The sequence below is a fragment of the Ixodes scapularis genome, unplaced genomic scaffold, assembly GCF_016920785.2.
Source record: "Ixodes scapularis isolate PalLabHiFi unplaced genomic scaffold, ASM1692078v2 PGA_scaffold0__279_contigs__length_252992795, whole genome shotgun sequence".
In the NCBI taxonomy this organism is placed as follows: domain Eukaryota; kingdom Metazoa; phylum Arthropoda; class Arachnida; order Ixodida; family Ixodidae; genus Ixodes; species Ixodes scapularis.
The window spans coordinates 30,207,510-30,224,481 of NW_024609835.1; the positions used below are offsets into that span (position 1 = coordinate 30,207,510).

General features: G+C 46.9%; 1 protein-coding gene across 1 annotated transcript; it reads left to right on the forward strand.

Annotated features, from left to right (window-relative positions):
* Window positions 1–1,000: 1,000 nt before the first annotated feature.
* LOC8035537 (phospholipase A2 imperatoxin-1) lies at window positions 1,001–16,636 on the forward strand. The gene is made up of 6 exons (XM_042291630.1): window positions 1,001–1,146; window positions 1,595–1,714; window positions 13,812–13,993; window positions 15,769–15,928; window positions 16,347–16,496; window positions 16,606–16,636. The coding sequence occupies exons 1-6, from the start codon at window positions 1,001–1,003 to the stop codon at window positions 16,634–16,636; spliced, it is 789 nt and encodes a 262-aa protein (XP_042147564.1).
* Window positions 16,637–16,972: the final 336 nt, after the last annotated feature.

The following is a 16,972-nucleotide window of genomic DNA, read 5'->3' on the forward strand; positions in this document are numbered from 1 at the left end:
AAAAACAAATGCCACCGGGAATAACTGTTCTAGAGTGGGCTTTTTTGTTAGAGCGCAGTTTCGCGAAAATATGGCGGAGTTTGGGCACCGACCCTTTATGTTCCTGCTCGATGCTGCACCGCCACATTTCAACAATTCTACCGCAAAAAAAAAAAACGAGTTTTCACATTTTTAAGTTTCCAAGCCTTCTCGCGACCACCCGTTGATTTTGTCGCGACCCATAGTTGCATGCATGGCGATATAGTAGAACTATAAGTGTGCACTATTTCTTCCAATGGGAAACTAATCTTGCTTACACGGAGGGTCCCACCGCAGTGTATACATATATTAGCCAACATTTTATTTGGGCTTTGTAATTCTAGAGGTAGGAGCACAGATTGGTCTGTTTGAGGAGAGGAAATGCAATACCGTCTACCGTGGGAGTTCATGATCCTAGTGTGTGCTGCCCGAAACCGCGCACTTCTGCTGTTGTTGCAGCCACCCTGAGGCTGCCACATGTGTCTTTTGATAACAGGAAAATTGCAATAACTGCCACGCGTAAGCCGCAATGCCCCTCCGGATGTGTGCCGTTTCACCAGAAACTCAGTTTACTTTTAAATATGCAATGTTAACCCTTAAGCAGGAACGCTTCAGTTGTGATGGTATTTAAGCCAGTTAACTTTCTAATTATACAATGTCATACTACCTCTTCTTAGTGGCCGTAAAATTAAGTCCTTTGAATAAAAATAATAGGTCTCGACGACATTACTGGCAGCAATAAAATAAAAAAAAATCTTTTGAATGATTTCTTTGCTTCAACCCTAGAGAGTGGAATAAAGAACGAACAAAACAAATCGTTTGTGTGTGTTTCCTTGTGTGTTTTGTTTTTAATTTTTCCAGAAATTAGTTGAAACCTGAGTTCCTAGTAAGCCAGTACATTCTAGTAACTGCAATGTTGCCTGCACATTTACATTTCTGATGGTGTGCATTTTCAGAAATAGTCTACACCTTTTTAGGGACAATGTTTTCTAAATATTTGTACCTCTGGGTTACGCTGATCATGAACACGAATATGATGAATCTTCTAAACCATGAAGCCCATGGATTGGAACAGAAGCTCATACGAAAAGCACGAAGCTTCAACTTCATTGAGGAGTTTGCCAGAACGTACGTTGTCGTAAAAATAGTACACTTTTTTATTCCTGTCTAATGAATTTGATTTGATTTGACTTGATTCAAGGAAGGCAACGAGTAACGTCCGAACTTTGAATTAGGCACCCAGCAAATCAACGTTACTTTGTTCTCACTACATTGTATTTAGGATGTTCTATTTAACGCTTAAATTAATCAGACCAAAACGTCAGGCGGATTGAAGATTACTCAATAAATTGATTCTCATTTCTATTTAAGAAAAAAAAACGTTAAGTAATTTCTGCACTTTGTCACCAAGTTTTAGTAAGTAATTTTTCGGTCTGTCTAATTACCTTTCTTTTTATTAAAAGTGAATGATATGATCGAAATAAAATAACACAACTTCAAATTTTCACGGAGAAGCACAACGCGTCAAACAGAAGGATTTCCTCAACATGTCATTTTGAATGTTTTATGAATGCAGGTCTGTGCCAGGTGTCAGTCACCGTATTATAACAGACGTTCAAGACGGAGGCCATAGACTGGTTGAAATATCTCAAGATTCTAGTGGTAAAGTTCTTAACTGCAATGCCTTCGGAAGCAAGTAAGTTTTGCGGCTACGCGCCGTTGGTGGCCATAATCATTTCGCCTACGCCTCCCCAACGTTTGGGTGAATCCTGCTAACACAGCCATTTCTCATTAGAATTGTTGTGCTAGCAAGAGTGTCAGCAGAAATAATGATAAAACGCATGGCCCTCACTCATCAGAAAGTTAGGGCCCAGTCTCAGCGTTATGTGCTACATGATAGTACAGTCTCACTAAGCCGAAAAGACTCAGATGGTGCAGATACTGACTATCCACAATTAACTGAGAAGTCATCGGGTGATCGAGCACCACAAAGTCTGTTTATTTGGATTTGCTTTTCGCTTCTCACAACGCAAACATAGTGTATGACCAATTTGCCTTATATGTTTCCAACTGGCTGGGTACCCATCGCGATGTTAACAACTTTATTTGGGTTCGCCTTTCCAAATAGAACGTGGCACCTTCAGAACAAATTAAAGTATCAAAAAAGCTACTTATATGGTACAGTCATCATCGTACTATAGGCCAAGAGGTACTGCAGCATTCGCGTTCCGCGACCACAGAAGAAACCCGTCAGAGAAAACACAAACCTTCACCGATTTCCCTTCTCCAGGGGTTATGCTTCATCATTCTTGTCCAGCTCGCTTGCACCTTTGAATTTAATTGCATTATAATCATAACCGATCGTTCACTGAGCAGGTCCGTTTTACACCGTGTAACATTTCGAGGCGGCGTTCTCTTCCTTTAAACAAAATGGAACTGATGAAAACCGTTACTACTATTTGTTGGCGGAAGCCGTATTCGCGTCTGTTGCTAGATGACTTCCGTTGTTTGCAAAGCCAATCTTTGTAATCTTCAAAATGGCGCTTGGCATGGTAATCGTCCTGTCCTCCCTGCACGATGAAACGGACCCACACCAAATGCAGTCTTTTCTGTCTCCAGTATTGTGATTTCAGGATCTCGTGCAGACATCCAGTGTGCTCCCAGGACGGTTTCATGACTCCGAAAAGGCTTCTCTTGGCACAAGCTTATTCTTCAGGCAAAAAGAAATGGTTCGGGAGTGGCACTTTGAAATGACGATTAGATTAGAAGCGCCTGTCTTGTCGTGCGTGTATTCTTCGTTTTCTGTTTGTTGGCACTTTTTAACCTTTTATCGAGTATTTTGTCTTCCACTTAATCTTTCATTTTCGAGACGGCATAGCGGCACTCTCCGACACTTCCACTTGACTGATTCCTTCCTCCATAGCTTTCACGGGGGTGATAGAAATGAATGAAAATTGATTTTACCGAAAAACATTGTTGAGTGCTCCTCAGTGTTTCCACCTGGTCGCACAACAAACCTCCAAACGTCTGGAGGAGATGGCCAAAATGTAGTCAAAGCCGCTAAAAGTCGATGTTATCTCGTAGTGAAATCATACTTGACCCATAAAATTCCAGATACATACGGTGCCGCAAATTTCTTTCAAACTAGCAAGATATGCCATGTACCACATACCACATAGATAGGAATATTACGTTACTCTGGGAAATCTGCTTACGGTTGGGAGTCCTGGGGGAGCTCTAATTCGAAATTTCATATGGTCGAATTCACCAATGAAGCACGTATTTGATGAATATTTGAAATTTTTACGTGAAGCCGCCGATTTAAGAAGGAGCTTCGGCATTTATGTCGTCCCATTTCAGGCTACAGTTGTGTGCAACGTTGCCACCCGCCACGCCCCCCCCCCCCCCCCCACACACACACACACACAAAAAGAAACGAAATTGGCCACATTTGTTTCTTTTTAGTCTCGCGACTGTACAGAGTGTGGCGAATTAATTTGCTTATTCGATACAAAGATGGCGACAACATATCCAGTCGTTATTTCCTCTTCCTTATTTAGACACCAAACCAGCTGATGTGGCAATGGAGAGAAACAGCTGCTCCAATTTCTTTCTGGGTGTGCACATCGCAACAAACTGTGCAGCATAGCCGCCTTGCCTCAGTGATGTGTTTTTTTTTTATTATTATTATTTGGTAATCTGAGCGATTCCAATGTTTGCAACAACCAAAAAGCAGGCAGAGTAGGCAGAGTATTTTGTTACGCCTGCAAAACGCAGGCGTAACAAAATACGCCTAGGCGTATTTTGTTACGAGCCAAAGTCGAGTGCTCACGCAGTACTCATGTCCAATCCATGAGCCGCGTTCGAACGTCGTCAGGCGGGTAGTTTCGATCCCATAATTACGTCATCAAGCTTTGCGAAAGCAAGACTGAAATAAGTAGTTTTGTTTTACACTCCCAATTCAACCGCCACAAAAAAAAATATTCTGTGTCAACGGCGGTTCGCTGTGCCAGTACGCCTTTGTAACGGCATGAACACTTCAACCCGAAATCGTTTCATAACCCCTTTAATACATCTCGTTTTTCGCGGGTTTAGTCTGAATACCCAATATATTTACAGCTTTGCTATTCCAAATATTTCTGAAATTCTGTGCCATTGCTTGCGTTTCGCAGAAATCTGTAGTTCCTTGTAAAACTCAATTTCAAGCAGTGATCTGCCAAATACTCAACAAAAGTATTAAAAAACCCATAATAAATACACTTTGAAAATGTATTTCAAGTAGTATTCAAGATACTTTTAGTGCACGTACTATCTTGAGTAGATTCCAAATACTTTAAAACGCTAATCTAATTACATTCGAGGATACTTGGCAAGTTTTGCAAGCTGCTAATATGGGAATAAAAAGTCAGAAAGGGCTGCTCTAATTCTGACGACTTCTCTCAAAATCACACTTTGCTGTGATCTTCATTGCCTTCAAGAAGCGCATTAGTTGCTGCAATTGAAGTTTACTCCGAAATAATTCGGAATATGCAACATAATGAGTGCCTAAATATATTAGGAACAAGCGGGTCTCATGAATTTTAGACATTTCACTTGCCGCGCTTTGGTTCGACGGCAGGCTCGGCTCATGACGCATTCCGCAATTAGGTCATGATATCGCCGCGCGCGCAGCTGTCCACGGAGGCAGCGCGGTCGTGGATTAACGGTTATCGCGCTTGCCTTCCACGCAAAAAGCCGAGGTTCGATGCCTGGCCGCGGCTACACATTTTAGAGCGCAGCTCTTAGGGGCCCGTTTCCGGCTTCAGCGGCGTCGCCGTCGGCGTAACCGCGCGGTGCATCATGGGAAATGTCCCATAATGCACCGCGCGAGCCCCCCACCGGGGTCACATGACCTCGTGGGGGGGTCACGTGACCCCCCGAAGTCACGTGACTCCACTGAGGTCACGTGACCCCCTCCTCGAGGTCACGTGACCACCTCCTCGAGGTCACGTGACCCCCGCCGATGTCGCGTGACCCCCCGATGACGTCATCGTCACTGATGACGTCACCGGCATCCACATCGTCATCGTCATCATCACTGATGACGTCACCGGCATCCACATCGTCATCGTCATCATCACTGATGACGTCACCGGCATCCACATCGTCATCGTCATCATCACTGATGACGTCACCGGCATCCGCATCGTCATCGTCATCATCACTGATGACGTCACCGGAATCCACATCGTCATCGTCATCATCACTGATGACGTCACCGGCATCCACATCGTCATCGTCATCATCACTGATGACGTCACCGGCATCCGCATCGTCATCGTCATCATCACTGATGACGTCGCCGGCATCCACATCGTCATCGTCATCATCACGGATGACGTCACCGGCATCCACATCGTCATCGTCATCCTCACGGATGACGTCACCGGCATCCACATCGTCATCGTCATCACTGATGACGTCACCGGCATCCACATCGTCATCGTCATCATCACTGATGACGTCACCGGCATCCGCATCGCCATCATCACTGATGACGTTACCGACATCCGCATTGTCATCGTCATCATCACTGATGACGTCATCAGTGACGTCACTGATGTCGTCACCGGCAGCCGCATCGTCATCGTCATCATCACTGATGACGTCATCAGCGACGTCACTGATGACGTCACCGACATTCGCATCGTCATCGTCATCATCACTGGTGAAGTCTTCAGTGACGTCACTAATGACGTCATCGGTACCCGCATCGTCATCGTCACTGATGACGTCATCAGTGACGTCAGTGATGACATCATCGACATTGGGGGTCACGTGACCCCCAAGGTCACGTGACCCCCCCCTGGTTAGTTTAACCACCCCCCAGTCCCCTTCCCTCCTCCTCCTCAAGAGCTGCGCTCTAATTCGGAGTTACAGGGAGTTGTAAGCGGCTTTCATTTTTTGTTGACACAGTATTGTGATGTTCTGGTAAATTCGAGAACCGTGTTGGGGCTGATTCAAAATTAGAATGTCCTACGCGCCGAACCTTCTACGCCGATTGTTCTACAAGCTCACACGTGTACAAAAGGTGCTGCGCACGTGGCAAAGCGCAGTCAGTCTTACGCTAGCGCCGGATTCTGCCTCTTCGCCGACATCGTCGCTCGCTTACGACACCTGTTTTCTTAACTTTCTGTTTTGGCACAAGTTAGCCTTTATTAAACCTTTAGTTTCTTCACCGAAGCCGTCTCGTCACTTCACCCATGACTATATGCCCGCCACGATTCGGGGGTCTTTATATGTATTCCGTGTTCCACATCCATAACAGCAAAAGTAGACTCTGGTCAGTCAGCCAGACTTGTAGATGAGTATGCAAGTGAAGGACACAGGTGCACGCTGAGGAGAAAAATGTACTCGTAAACATCAGCCTCGGTCGCTGATTAACAACCAAGAGCGGGTACCTTGTCCCCGCAGTCAAAAACTAGAAGAAGCACCTGTACCTTCAATCTGTGAAGAAGAAAATATTAGAAGGGCAAGAGGGAAACACAGGAAACAGGGAGTGCCCACAAAGTGGACACTCTCTGTTCCCCCCCCCCCCCCCCCGCCCCGTGCGTCAGCTCAAACCATTATTCACGCGCTGACCAGTTGAAGATACTTCACGAACTGACGAGTTTAAAGGGAAGCTGAAGAGCTTTTCGAAAAAAATGAGTTAATGGCTGATTCTGACGCGTTTGTGCCTGCTGAGTCCAAATATCACAACCATTTGACTCAAAATAATCCCTAAACGCGAAAAAAAGCGAAGAAATCAGAAGCGATCGGCGCAGCGGCACGCCATTGGCTAGCCACGCGTGACGCGCCACTACGTCATAAAAGGACCATCTCGATTCTCGTTTGCTCCGTCGCTTGCGGAAGTAGCCGGGCGCCGGGTCTTCTGCTCTTGTAAATCGGGTTCGGCTTCTGATTTTTCGAAATCTTTCGGTGGATCCGAAAGAGGAATGTGTCCAGACGACCCTCGACGTGACATAGTACGCGTTTCTGCCTTTGGCGAAGTAGGAAAATAACCCCCCGCAGTAATAAACACAGAGACTAGGAACCGCTTGCGCGGACGCGAGCGACATGGCCGGCTTTGTACCTTCAGGAACGTACTGACCGCTACGTATTGTAACCTAAAACGTTGACAATAAACGGAGTGCTATTGACGGGACGCCTCAAGCCGGATTAGGGTGACCCTTCCCAAAACGGTCGTCAGAGGACAGGAATTCTGCACACATCGGCCTTCGTGCTTGCCAGCTGCTGGACGCGTGAGCGTGCAGACTGCATTGTTCATCAAGGCAGAAGTGGTTTGAAGGGATAGTACAATCGGCTTCGGGCGACGGGAGAGCTTCCCCTGAGATGAGACGGGTGATAAGATTGGGTCGCCGTTCTGCCAACGCCATGTCCTTGGGCACTATGCGTATAACTGCGCAAAAGGTCCATCCTTGTCATAGCAGTACCCTCTGTTGCATTTAGTTTGTTTGCCGCAAACTAAAGCGGAGATGTGTGCCCGCACCCCTTAATTTTATGTCGAATTCGTTAAAGCTTCCTTGGCCTCTACATTCGCATACTTTTACCAAGATTTGTTGACTGCATCACACCGCCACCAGGCATTATCATCGTCCGATCGCATTTCTACTGCACAAAGAATTGTGGCATTACACAAACTTTATACGGAAAACACTGCGTAACTTGTAAAAAAAGAACTCAATTCAGAACAGAAGGTAACATGCTTTGTATCTCCACAAGGCTCTCCTGAAGAGAATATGAACCTTTGGAAGGAAAATTTAACACAATTTAGGTTTACGTTTAAAAATTATGTGACCTCAAATAAAGTCAGCAACTGTAAAAAAAAAAAAAAAGTTTATGCTAAAACAAGTTGCACCGTGAAAGTCGCATTATGAATTGCATGACTACTTATTAGAGCAAGCTCTCCTCTCCCAAGTGACTGGGTAGCCGAGTAGATTAAAAGCAAAAGAAAATAATCTTGGGCTACCCATGATTGTTGTCTTTTGTTTCCCAGATTTCCCGGACCTAAGTCGGTCTGGAAAATATGGTCACTTCAACATTATAAGAAACCAACACTAAACACTAATATAAGGCGGTTAACACAAGAGAGCGAATAGAAACCCGCTATTCGGCTAAATGATCGCGGCTTTTCTAGCACACTGCACAATTCTAATAACGTAATAGTTTTTTTCTAGAACAGTCGACCTACAATACCTAGCCGGTTACGTTTCCTCTTGGCTTGTTACTTTTAATGCGCTGAATCGCCTTTGTACTTTCAAAGATGGTCGGCAGAGCGTCGGATTCAGGCGAGCCTTCTTCAGACCCAAACCCACACGTACATAGTTTTCATATGCGGCGTCCGAAACACATTTTGAACAAAAAACGGTGTACTTGCTCAAACCCACCCACCCCTTTAAAATCTCGGTGACGAAGTGGAAAATACAGTAAGCGGGAAGAACATTTGCGACGAGCGCTGTTCGTGAAAGTTGGCGGCTACACAGGAGTACGGCATCGTGCAACACAGCACGAGTCACTTGGTTCGGTGCCACGAGAATTCCGCAAACCCGTGAACAAACAAGAAAACAATCAACACGTCGGGCGATTGAGTCAATAGCATGACCACTCAAGGGATAAAAGCAAGCGCTATGCAGCGGCAGAACGACGACGGCTCGAAAAGACACTAGCAGCTACGAGGAAAGCGCGGCCATCCGCGGCGGGGTCCCTTAGCCGGTCCTTTTGTGACGCCGGCTGTCGGGCTCCCTCCTCTCTCCCCTTTCCCTCTGCTTCGGAGAGGCGTGGCTTCGGCGCTCCTTTGAAGGCGCTTTTCCGGTTAATCCGCGCAGAAAATGACCAAACGAATACGATATTCGTGATGGGTGAGGTCTCGTTAACTAGGTTCAGGTGTTTTTTCTCATATTTAAAACCGCTTCAGCTTCCCTTTAAGGAGTTCCAGATTAGCAATATTTTAGAATCCACTAGTTTATGGATGACACCACCAGGAGGAAAAACGGTATTGAGGTTTTTTGATGACGAAACAATGCGCGCACGTGGAAGGATATGAAGGAAACACTTTTGAACGAACTATATATCAAACCTTAAGCCACAATAGGCACACAAGGAGCGTTGCGGAAGCCCATTCTATGTCACTGCAGCTCAATAAAGCCAGCACTATATAGCTTCATTGGCCGACGGAGTCTTTGTGCTTGCATAAAAGCGGGTTCGCACATTTTCATACTGAAACCCCCTGAGCCTGCGATTTCCGAAAATGGTTCATTGTGATCGTACCGAACCTTGGCGTCACAATCTGTTCTCTCCAAGGTCGATGACGGTGCCGTATTCACACAGAAAGTCGATGTGAGTATGACGTCTTTGGCACAGTCTTGTAAACAACGAATTTTACCGGACACGTGGGTCTCGACGTGAGCAGTGCATTTCCCGACTGGTGAAATGAGGTTCCCTCCGGCGGTTCATATTTGAGGTCCATCTTACGGCGTTGTCACTTTTCTCAGGTGGCGAGAGAGCCTACCACTCAAAACTGAGTAGTTTGCTCCGGAGTCCGCGAGTGCCGAGGCGTCATTGCCGTCGGTAACAACGTTTAGGTTGTTGGGCACCGTTGAATGGGCGTCGTTACGTTGCGTGGCGTCGGGAGAATGTGAGCGCTCCGGCGTTCTTGGAGGCTCTTTGCTTCGGTCGGCTTCGTCAACGCCTCCTTCAGGCGTTGCGGCGCCTAGCTTTTCCGGCGACGCAGGGGAGACAGGCTCTCTCGAAGGGGTCAGGGCGCTGCAGACGCTGAACGTCGTAACGATGGTGAGCGGGATTCACTGCGGAGAGACGGCGCTGAGGAGGGCTAGCGTCGGAGGTACTCCTCGATGTCGCGAGGGCGTTCGCCGTGTTTCGGGCGTAGGTCGTTCGGACGGAGCCCACGCATCTCCAGTTGTCGGTAGGGGCATCGACGGAAAATGTGACCGGCATCACCGCAGTGATAGCAGATGGGTCGCTGACCCGCACTCCTTCACACGTCGGTTATCCTTGACACCTGTTGGTCTCGACGGTTGTACTGATGTCGTTCGCCGTGGCGTTGGGGGTACGCCTGCGTTGGTGAGTTCAGTCGTGGCGCCACCGGGTAATCTTGAGTAGCGGGCGGCACATTCGATCCATTGCGGCGTAGGTCAGCGTCAGTTTTTCGGGTGCGGCCACGGTGACAGCGGCGTCCGGCAAGAACGCTTGCTGTACCTCGTCTCCAACAACCTCGGCAATGGAGAATGAGGACGGGCGCTCAGCAGTCGGCAGAAGCTTCTTAAGCTCCTCCCGGACGATGACACGATTAAGCTCACGAATGCCCGGAAGGGCGTGGGCAAGGTTGCAAGAGGACTGCGGAACTGCACTGACGCTAGTGGATGGCTCTGGCGAGAAGAGCAAGCTCGATGTTCGTGACTTCTGTGATAAAACCCTCGATGGCCGTTGGCGGGTTCCGCACAAGGTCTCCGAAGATGGTTTCCTTCACCCCTCGCATTACACCGTCAGCTTTTTTTTTTTTTTATTTATTTAGGCGCGTCAGGATCCGCGGAACTGCTGAGGCGAAGAACATCTTCAACAAAGCTGACGACGCTGTCGTTAGGGCCTTGAACCCTCGCTTGAAGAAGGCCTTCCGTGCGTTCTCTTCGGTGTTGGTGTGTGAATATCCTTCGTATCTCAGCCTTCAGTTGATCCCAGGAGGTGATCGATGCTTCGTGGTTCTCGAACCAGTTCCGTGCGGTTACTTCCAAGGTGCAGTAAACATTTTAAAGACACTGCTCCGGTGTCCACCCATTACGGCGGGCCATTCGTTCGTACCCTTGCACCCAGTCGTCGATGTCTTCGTAGCTTTCGAAGTGGAGGGATGCCGGTGTCCAAGGAGCGAAGGGCAGGTAGATGACCGAAGGAGCGGCGGGGTTCTGCTAGGAATGGGACATCGTCGTCGCCTTGGTCTTAAAGTTCTCCGGTAAAAGTCCAATCTCAGATGTCTGTCCTTGGGTGCGGCGGCAGGCACGGGTTTTGGGCTCGTCGGCGGTGATCAGTTTTCCGGGACTTGAAAAAGATCGACCCCGACTTATCTTCTGAGGGGTACGTTTCACTGGCATGGAGGTGCGGTAACCCGCACCTCCACCAAAATGTCAGGAATGACAAGTGATGAGGCGGCAAAACACTAGAAAAACTAAACGTTTAATTGGGCGAACATTTGCTCCCCCCCCCCCCCCAAACAAAAAAAAAAATAGAAGAAGGTTACAGTCACAGGCGTTGATGTCGGCAAGACAGCAGGATCGAGCTGTTAGTAGCTGGAGCGAGACTGACTTCGGCTCGCCACGCGGTGTTCCGGTGTTCTTTATCTAGACATGATAAGTGTAATAACGAAAACGGCTTGACATAACAAAAATAACAATTTAATTAAACGTTTCGCCTCCCATGCGGGAGGCATCTTCAGTAGAGCACAGAGCGAGTGAGAGTCGCACACAAAAGTTCGGCTATTTAGGCATAAAGTTTGCGTACACCTCCGGCAGGGGGCCACGGTTCTTGTTTACCAGCGATGAATCACTTCCGCGTTTGTCCTTCTGGATAAACCAGGATTCCAGCAGCTTCCTCGGTCCCCACCTTTGATCCCTCGCCAAGGTCGATGCCTTGTCAAAGTCAAATTGATGTCCTGACGTCCATGTGTGGTCGACGAGTTCGGACTTGAAGCGGGTGGCGTTCGTGGAATTGGCGGCATCCCGTGCGTGTTCTTTTAGTCTTGTTTTTCTTTTTCGTCCCGTTTCTCCAATGTAGGAAGCGTCACATTCCTTGCACTGCACCTGGTAGATCACGCCCCTTTCTGCCTCTGGCGGGGTCGGGTCTTTTGGCTTGGAGATAACATTGGCAATTGTTCTGTAGGGTTTGTATACAGTTCGTACCCCTAACGGCCTAAGGGCGCGTCCCAATGCCTCCGAAATCCCCTTAACGTACGGGATGCACACGACGTCACGTGTTCGTTCGGCTCGATCCGGGCGCCGACGGGACATTTGTTTCTTAACGCGATTGATAAATCGGTCGGGGTAGTTACGTTTCTTCAAAGCCTCCCGCACATGGCTAAGTTCTTGATTGCTAAGTGTTGAGTTAGATGGGACTGTTTCTGAACGATGAAGTAACGATCTTACAACTGAGCTTTTGTGTTGAGTAGGGTGATGAGAGTGGTAGTCAAGAAAGTTTTGTGTGTCACATGGTTTACGATATACGGATGTCTCCATCTTAAAGAAAGGTTCACTAGTTCTATGGACACGTACATCTAAAAACGGTAAGGTACTGTCGGTTTCATGTTCGCAGGTGAACTGAATTGAGGGGTGGACACTATTCAAATTGCGGTGAAAATCGGTTACGTTCTCTCTGTTAACTATTACAAACGTGTCATCGACATAACGACGGTAGAACTTCACGGGGGAATCAATGCCAGACATTACCTTTTCCTCAACATATTCCATGACGAGATTCGAGACGGTTACTGAAACTGGACTCCCCATAGGGCATCCGCTGACCTGATGATATATGTCCCCATTAAAACTAAAATTGCACTGGTTGAGACAAAAACGCAAAAGAAGTATAACGTCATCAACAAGGAGGGTTGTACGAGTGGACAACGACCCCGCCAGAGGCAGAAAGGGGCGTGATCTACCAGGTGCAGTGCAAGGAATGTGACGCTTCCTACATTGGAGAAACGGGACGAAAAAGAAAAACAAGACTAAAAGAACACGCACGGGATGCCGCCAATTCCACGAACGCCACCCGCTTCAAGTCCGAACTCGTCGACCACACATGGACGTCAGGACATCAATTTGACTTTGACAAGGCATCGACCTTGGCGAGGGATCAAAGGTGGGGACCGAGGAAGCTGCTGGAATCTTGGTTTATCCAGAAGGACAAACGCGGAAGTGATTCATCGCTGGTAAACAAGAACCGTGGCCCCCTGCCGGAGGTGTACGCAAACTTTATGCCTAAATAGCCGAACTTTTGTGTGCGACTCTCACTCGCTCTGTGCTCTACTGAAGATGCCTCCCGCATGGGAGGCGAAACGTTTAATTAAATTGTTATTTTTGTTATGTCAAGCCGTTTTCGTTATTACACTTATCATGTCTTCGCCCGGCTTCTGGAGTATTTTTGCACTTTATCTAGACGCGTGGGTTTCTAGAACAATCGGCGTAGAAGGTTCGGCACGTAGAACATTCTAATCTAGAGTAAGCAACAGGGTTATTAAATTTACCATGATGTGGCATTACAGAAACGATAAAAAAAGTGTATCTGCGGCCAGGAATCGAACCTCGGCGTTTCGTGTGGGAGGGAGGCAACATAGCCATAAGGCCACGGGCACGCTGACTACTTGGCCGCCTGCGCGAGCGACATTATGTTAAGCGAGAAGGAGGAGATAGAATCTGGTTGAGAGAAAGGAGAGCTTTGCCAAGGCATCCTGAAACGGTTAATTATTCTGGGTTAAAGAAGGGGATGGAAGATGGTGGGAGGAATTATGACTGTCGCTTGGCGCAGTTTTTCACCCAGATAAAAGGAGTTCTTTGCAGCGCACAAAGTTCAGTTCAACATACATACACTTTGCGAAATCACAGAACTTTCAGTCTTGCACGAAGACACAAATAAAAAAAAAACAATGTATAGTAGAACACTTGCTAAATAAAATTTCAGATATAAACAAAAATAAAAAAGCTTGTGCTCAGCATACTTTGATCTAATATGCTTTTACGTGTCCGCTTCTTTAGGGAATTAATCGACACCATGTTAAACGAGGTTCCGGACAACGCTATCACGACCGTGACCGAGGACGAAATGGACCAGTTTGTGGACTTGTGCCACAATCGTGAAATAAACGCCACAGAAGAAGCTCCCAAGTCAATTTTTAATATTGTCGGTCACATTTTACAAAGGTTCGTCATATATCCAGGTATGCACCTAAAAATAACCAATATAAATTCCCGTGCCGTAACGCGCATGCATCTTAAATCGCGACAGAAATTGTCAAAAGCAGAACGAGCGGTACCGTCATCATAATAACTGCGGTTGTGTCTTGAATGTAACCCCTCTCAAAAGCTCCTCCATCGATGCTGCCCCGCGATGCACTTGGAGCGCGTATCATTAAGATTTTCTCAATAAGCCTAACCAATTATAAAGACGATGTTCTTTAAGTGGAAAAAAAAGCTAAAGGACTCTTTGCCACTGAGACTGCTTAAGAGTTTCGCATCGATATCGATCGTGTTTCTCATTCGGTAAGCTGATAAAATGAGGACTAGCAATCGATGTCACAAGTGCGTCGCGAGGAAGTACACTTTACGGATTTTCTCTTTGTTGGGGGTGCCACGTAGAAACACAGTAACTCTCTGAGATCGTGAACGCCGTGTTTATTGGCTTGATATGTCAACACGCTTTTCCTCCAAAAGTGACAGGATCATCTTAGAATGGATGCTCAAAAGTGACAGGATCACCGGTCAGACTCCGCGCTTCCACAATATCCAGATTTATGGAAAGGGGAAGAATAACTAATAGAGCTCCACGGAACAAGGGCCCCTCCCGACGAGAGCCCGGGCCGTTGTTTTCGGCCGGCTTATATAGCCTGCGGGGATGGACGCTCCCGGGGGGGTTGTCGAAAGAAGGTTCGTCGCCCAGGAGGGGCGGACGCGTCCAAGTATGAAGGTCCCAATGGGGGTGCCAGCGGCAGGTCACCCGAGAAGGGCAAGGGAGAGCCGTCCACAGGCGCATACAGCCGCCTTTAGCATCCGGGCGGCGCGATCCGACACGCGGCACCCGTTGCCTGCCTGAGTTAGGCCTAGATAGGGACGAGGGGAACTTGTGTCTCCCACAGCTCGTAGAAGTTTACGAGAGTGGTGCACATTTACGAAACCCTGGAAGCTCGCGTATAATTTCCCGCAGGTTAAGAGGAAAACTGAGACGACTGATCATTTTGGTTTAAGCTTTAAAACATGCTCGTGCGTCTAATTTCTGGCACACCACTTGGAGCACCAGTCACTGGGATGTGCCAAGAGAACTCGGCGAACGACAGGCCGGGAGCACATTTACACTTAAGAATGAAGTTCTGTGATACCCCGCATCATGCCAGCATGAAGAAAGTCATTCTCCAGGCAGCAAGGCTGACATTATCTTTAGGCCCAAACGTATTTTCGTTCCCATCATTCCAAGAGTTTTCTTGATACATTGTAATGAATGTCTTTTTTACTGTGCAGTGGGATTGTAGTCGAACAGATTAAATAAATTTTGAAAAAATGCCATTAAATTTCTTGCTTACAGAATCTGTCCCTCGCAGGTCTAATAAACACTCAGCTGCTCTTTTCCGCGATGTACTCTGAATAGCAATCGTTTGTATTACTTTCGTTAGTTCGCTTAGTTCAAGAAATCTAAAGGGTGATTGGTAGCATGCTGTAATGGCCATGCCATCTCAGTAATAGGAAGGCGTCAATGCACTCCCTTAGTTGCTTAGATTTCCTTACTATTGTTGCATGTTTCTTAACATTTTACTTCTAGGCTCCCCACTCACTCTTGTCTTCTCCTCTTCCTCACTTTCTATACCGATAACTAAGAAACGTGTGGACAACTTTGGCCATCATCCTTTATTTAAAAAAATAAAGAAGCTTACGAAAATGCTTGGGGCATGCCGTACGGCGACCATTCACTTCATGTTCATGAGATGACACGTGTTGATTCTAGGGACCAAGTGGTGTGGTGACGGTACCTTAGCCAAGAATTACGATGACCTCGGAATGGACAGGGAAGCGGACATGTGCTGCCGAGATCACGATCACTCTTCCGATAGCATTGGAGCTTTACAGACGAAACATGGGCTTACAAACTCCAAGCCGTATACCATGTAAGCATGTGATGTTGGATGCCAAATTTCTACACGCAAAAATTGAAAAAAGAAATAAAAGATACCTATATAAAAAAATTCCTAAAAAAAACAATATTTCCTGCTATTTTGAAATAAAATCAAAGTTTTATACAGGCCCTCAATATTTGATATAAATTCTTCTACATTGCTTTTGAGATCAAGAGACGAGATGTCTACTTGTTTATGGCCTTTAGAGTGACCGCCTGTGGAGGCTGCATAATTTCCAGCAAGGTTTCCACAATGGACGTTGCAATCCATCAAAACTGCAGTTCAAACAATACGTTCAAGCTGATTTTTAGCATGCGCTGGGAGGTGGTCCAGTGTTTCAGTCGAAGCAGTTTGCAGCTATTTCACTAAAAAGTGCAAAAGTAATCTTTACGCCCCACTCGCGTTTCAGGACACACTGTAAGGACGACTGCAATCTCTACAACTGCTTGCGGAATGTCAACAGCTCCGTTTCGAATGCAGTCGGCGTGATCTATTTCGACGTCCTAAAACTGAAATGTTTCGCCTACAACTACCCACAACACTGCACCAAGCAAAACCGGTATGTATCACGCGGGATTTCCTTTCGCGCTTATGCAGAATGCCCCGTGATGTCTACATAAACTCTCAGATTAACCTATTATTGTGAGCTCCATCAAGGTAACCCACAGGTTGAAGAAAACTCCGTTTACCGAGAAATAGCTACTTGCATCTAAATATTAAAAACGTACTAAGAACTTCATTGTTGAACCGCTTCAATGAGCGCCTAACTGAAGAACAGTGCGCAATTAAACGGGTAAAATTATTCATGCTATAAGAACACCAGATGTTGTTGAAAATAATTAGCAAACTGTTCAAGCACAAAAAAAGTGAAAGCCTTTTACAACTTCCAGTAACGCCGAATTGGAGCGCAGCTCTTGAGGAGGAGGAGTGGAGGGTATATTCCTCCTCCTCCCTCGTGATCATGCCTGCTAGTCCTCGTCCCCTCCTGCTCCCCCTCCCTCTCCTTTACCACCTTTACCGGGCGGGAGAGGAGGG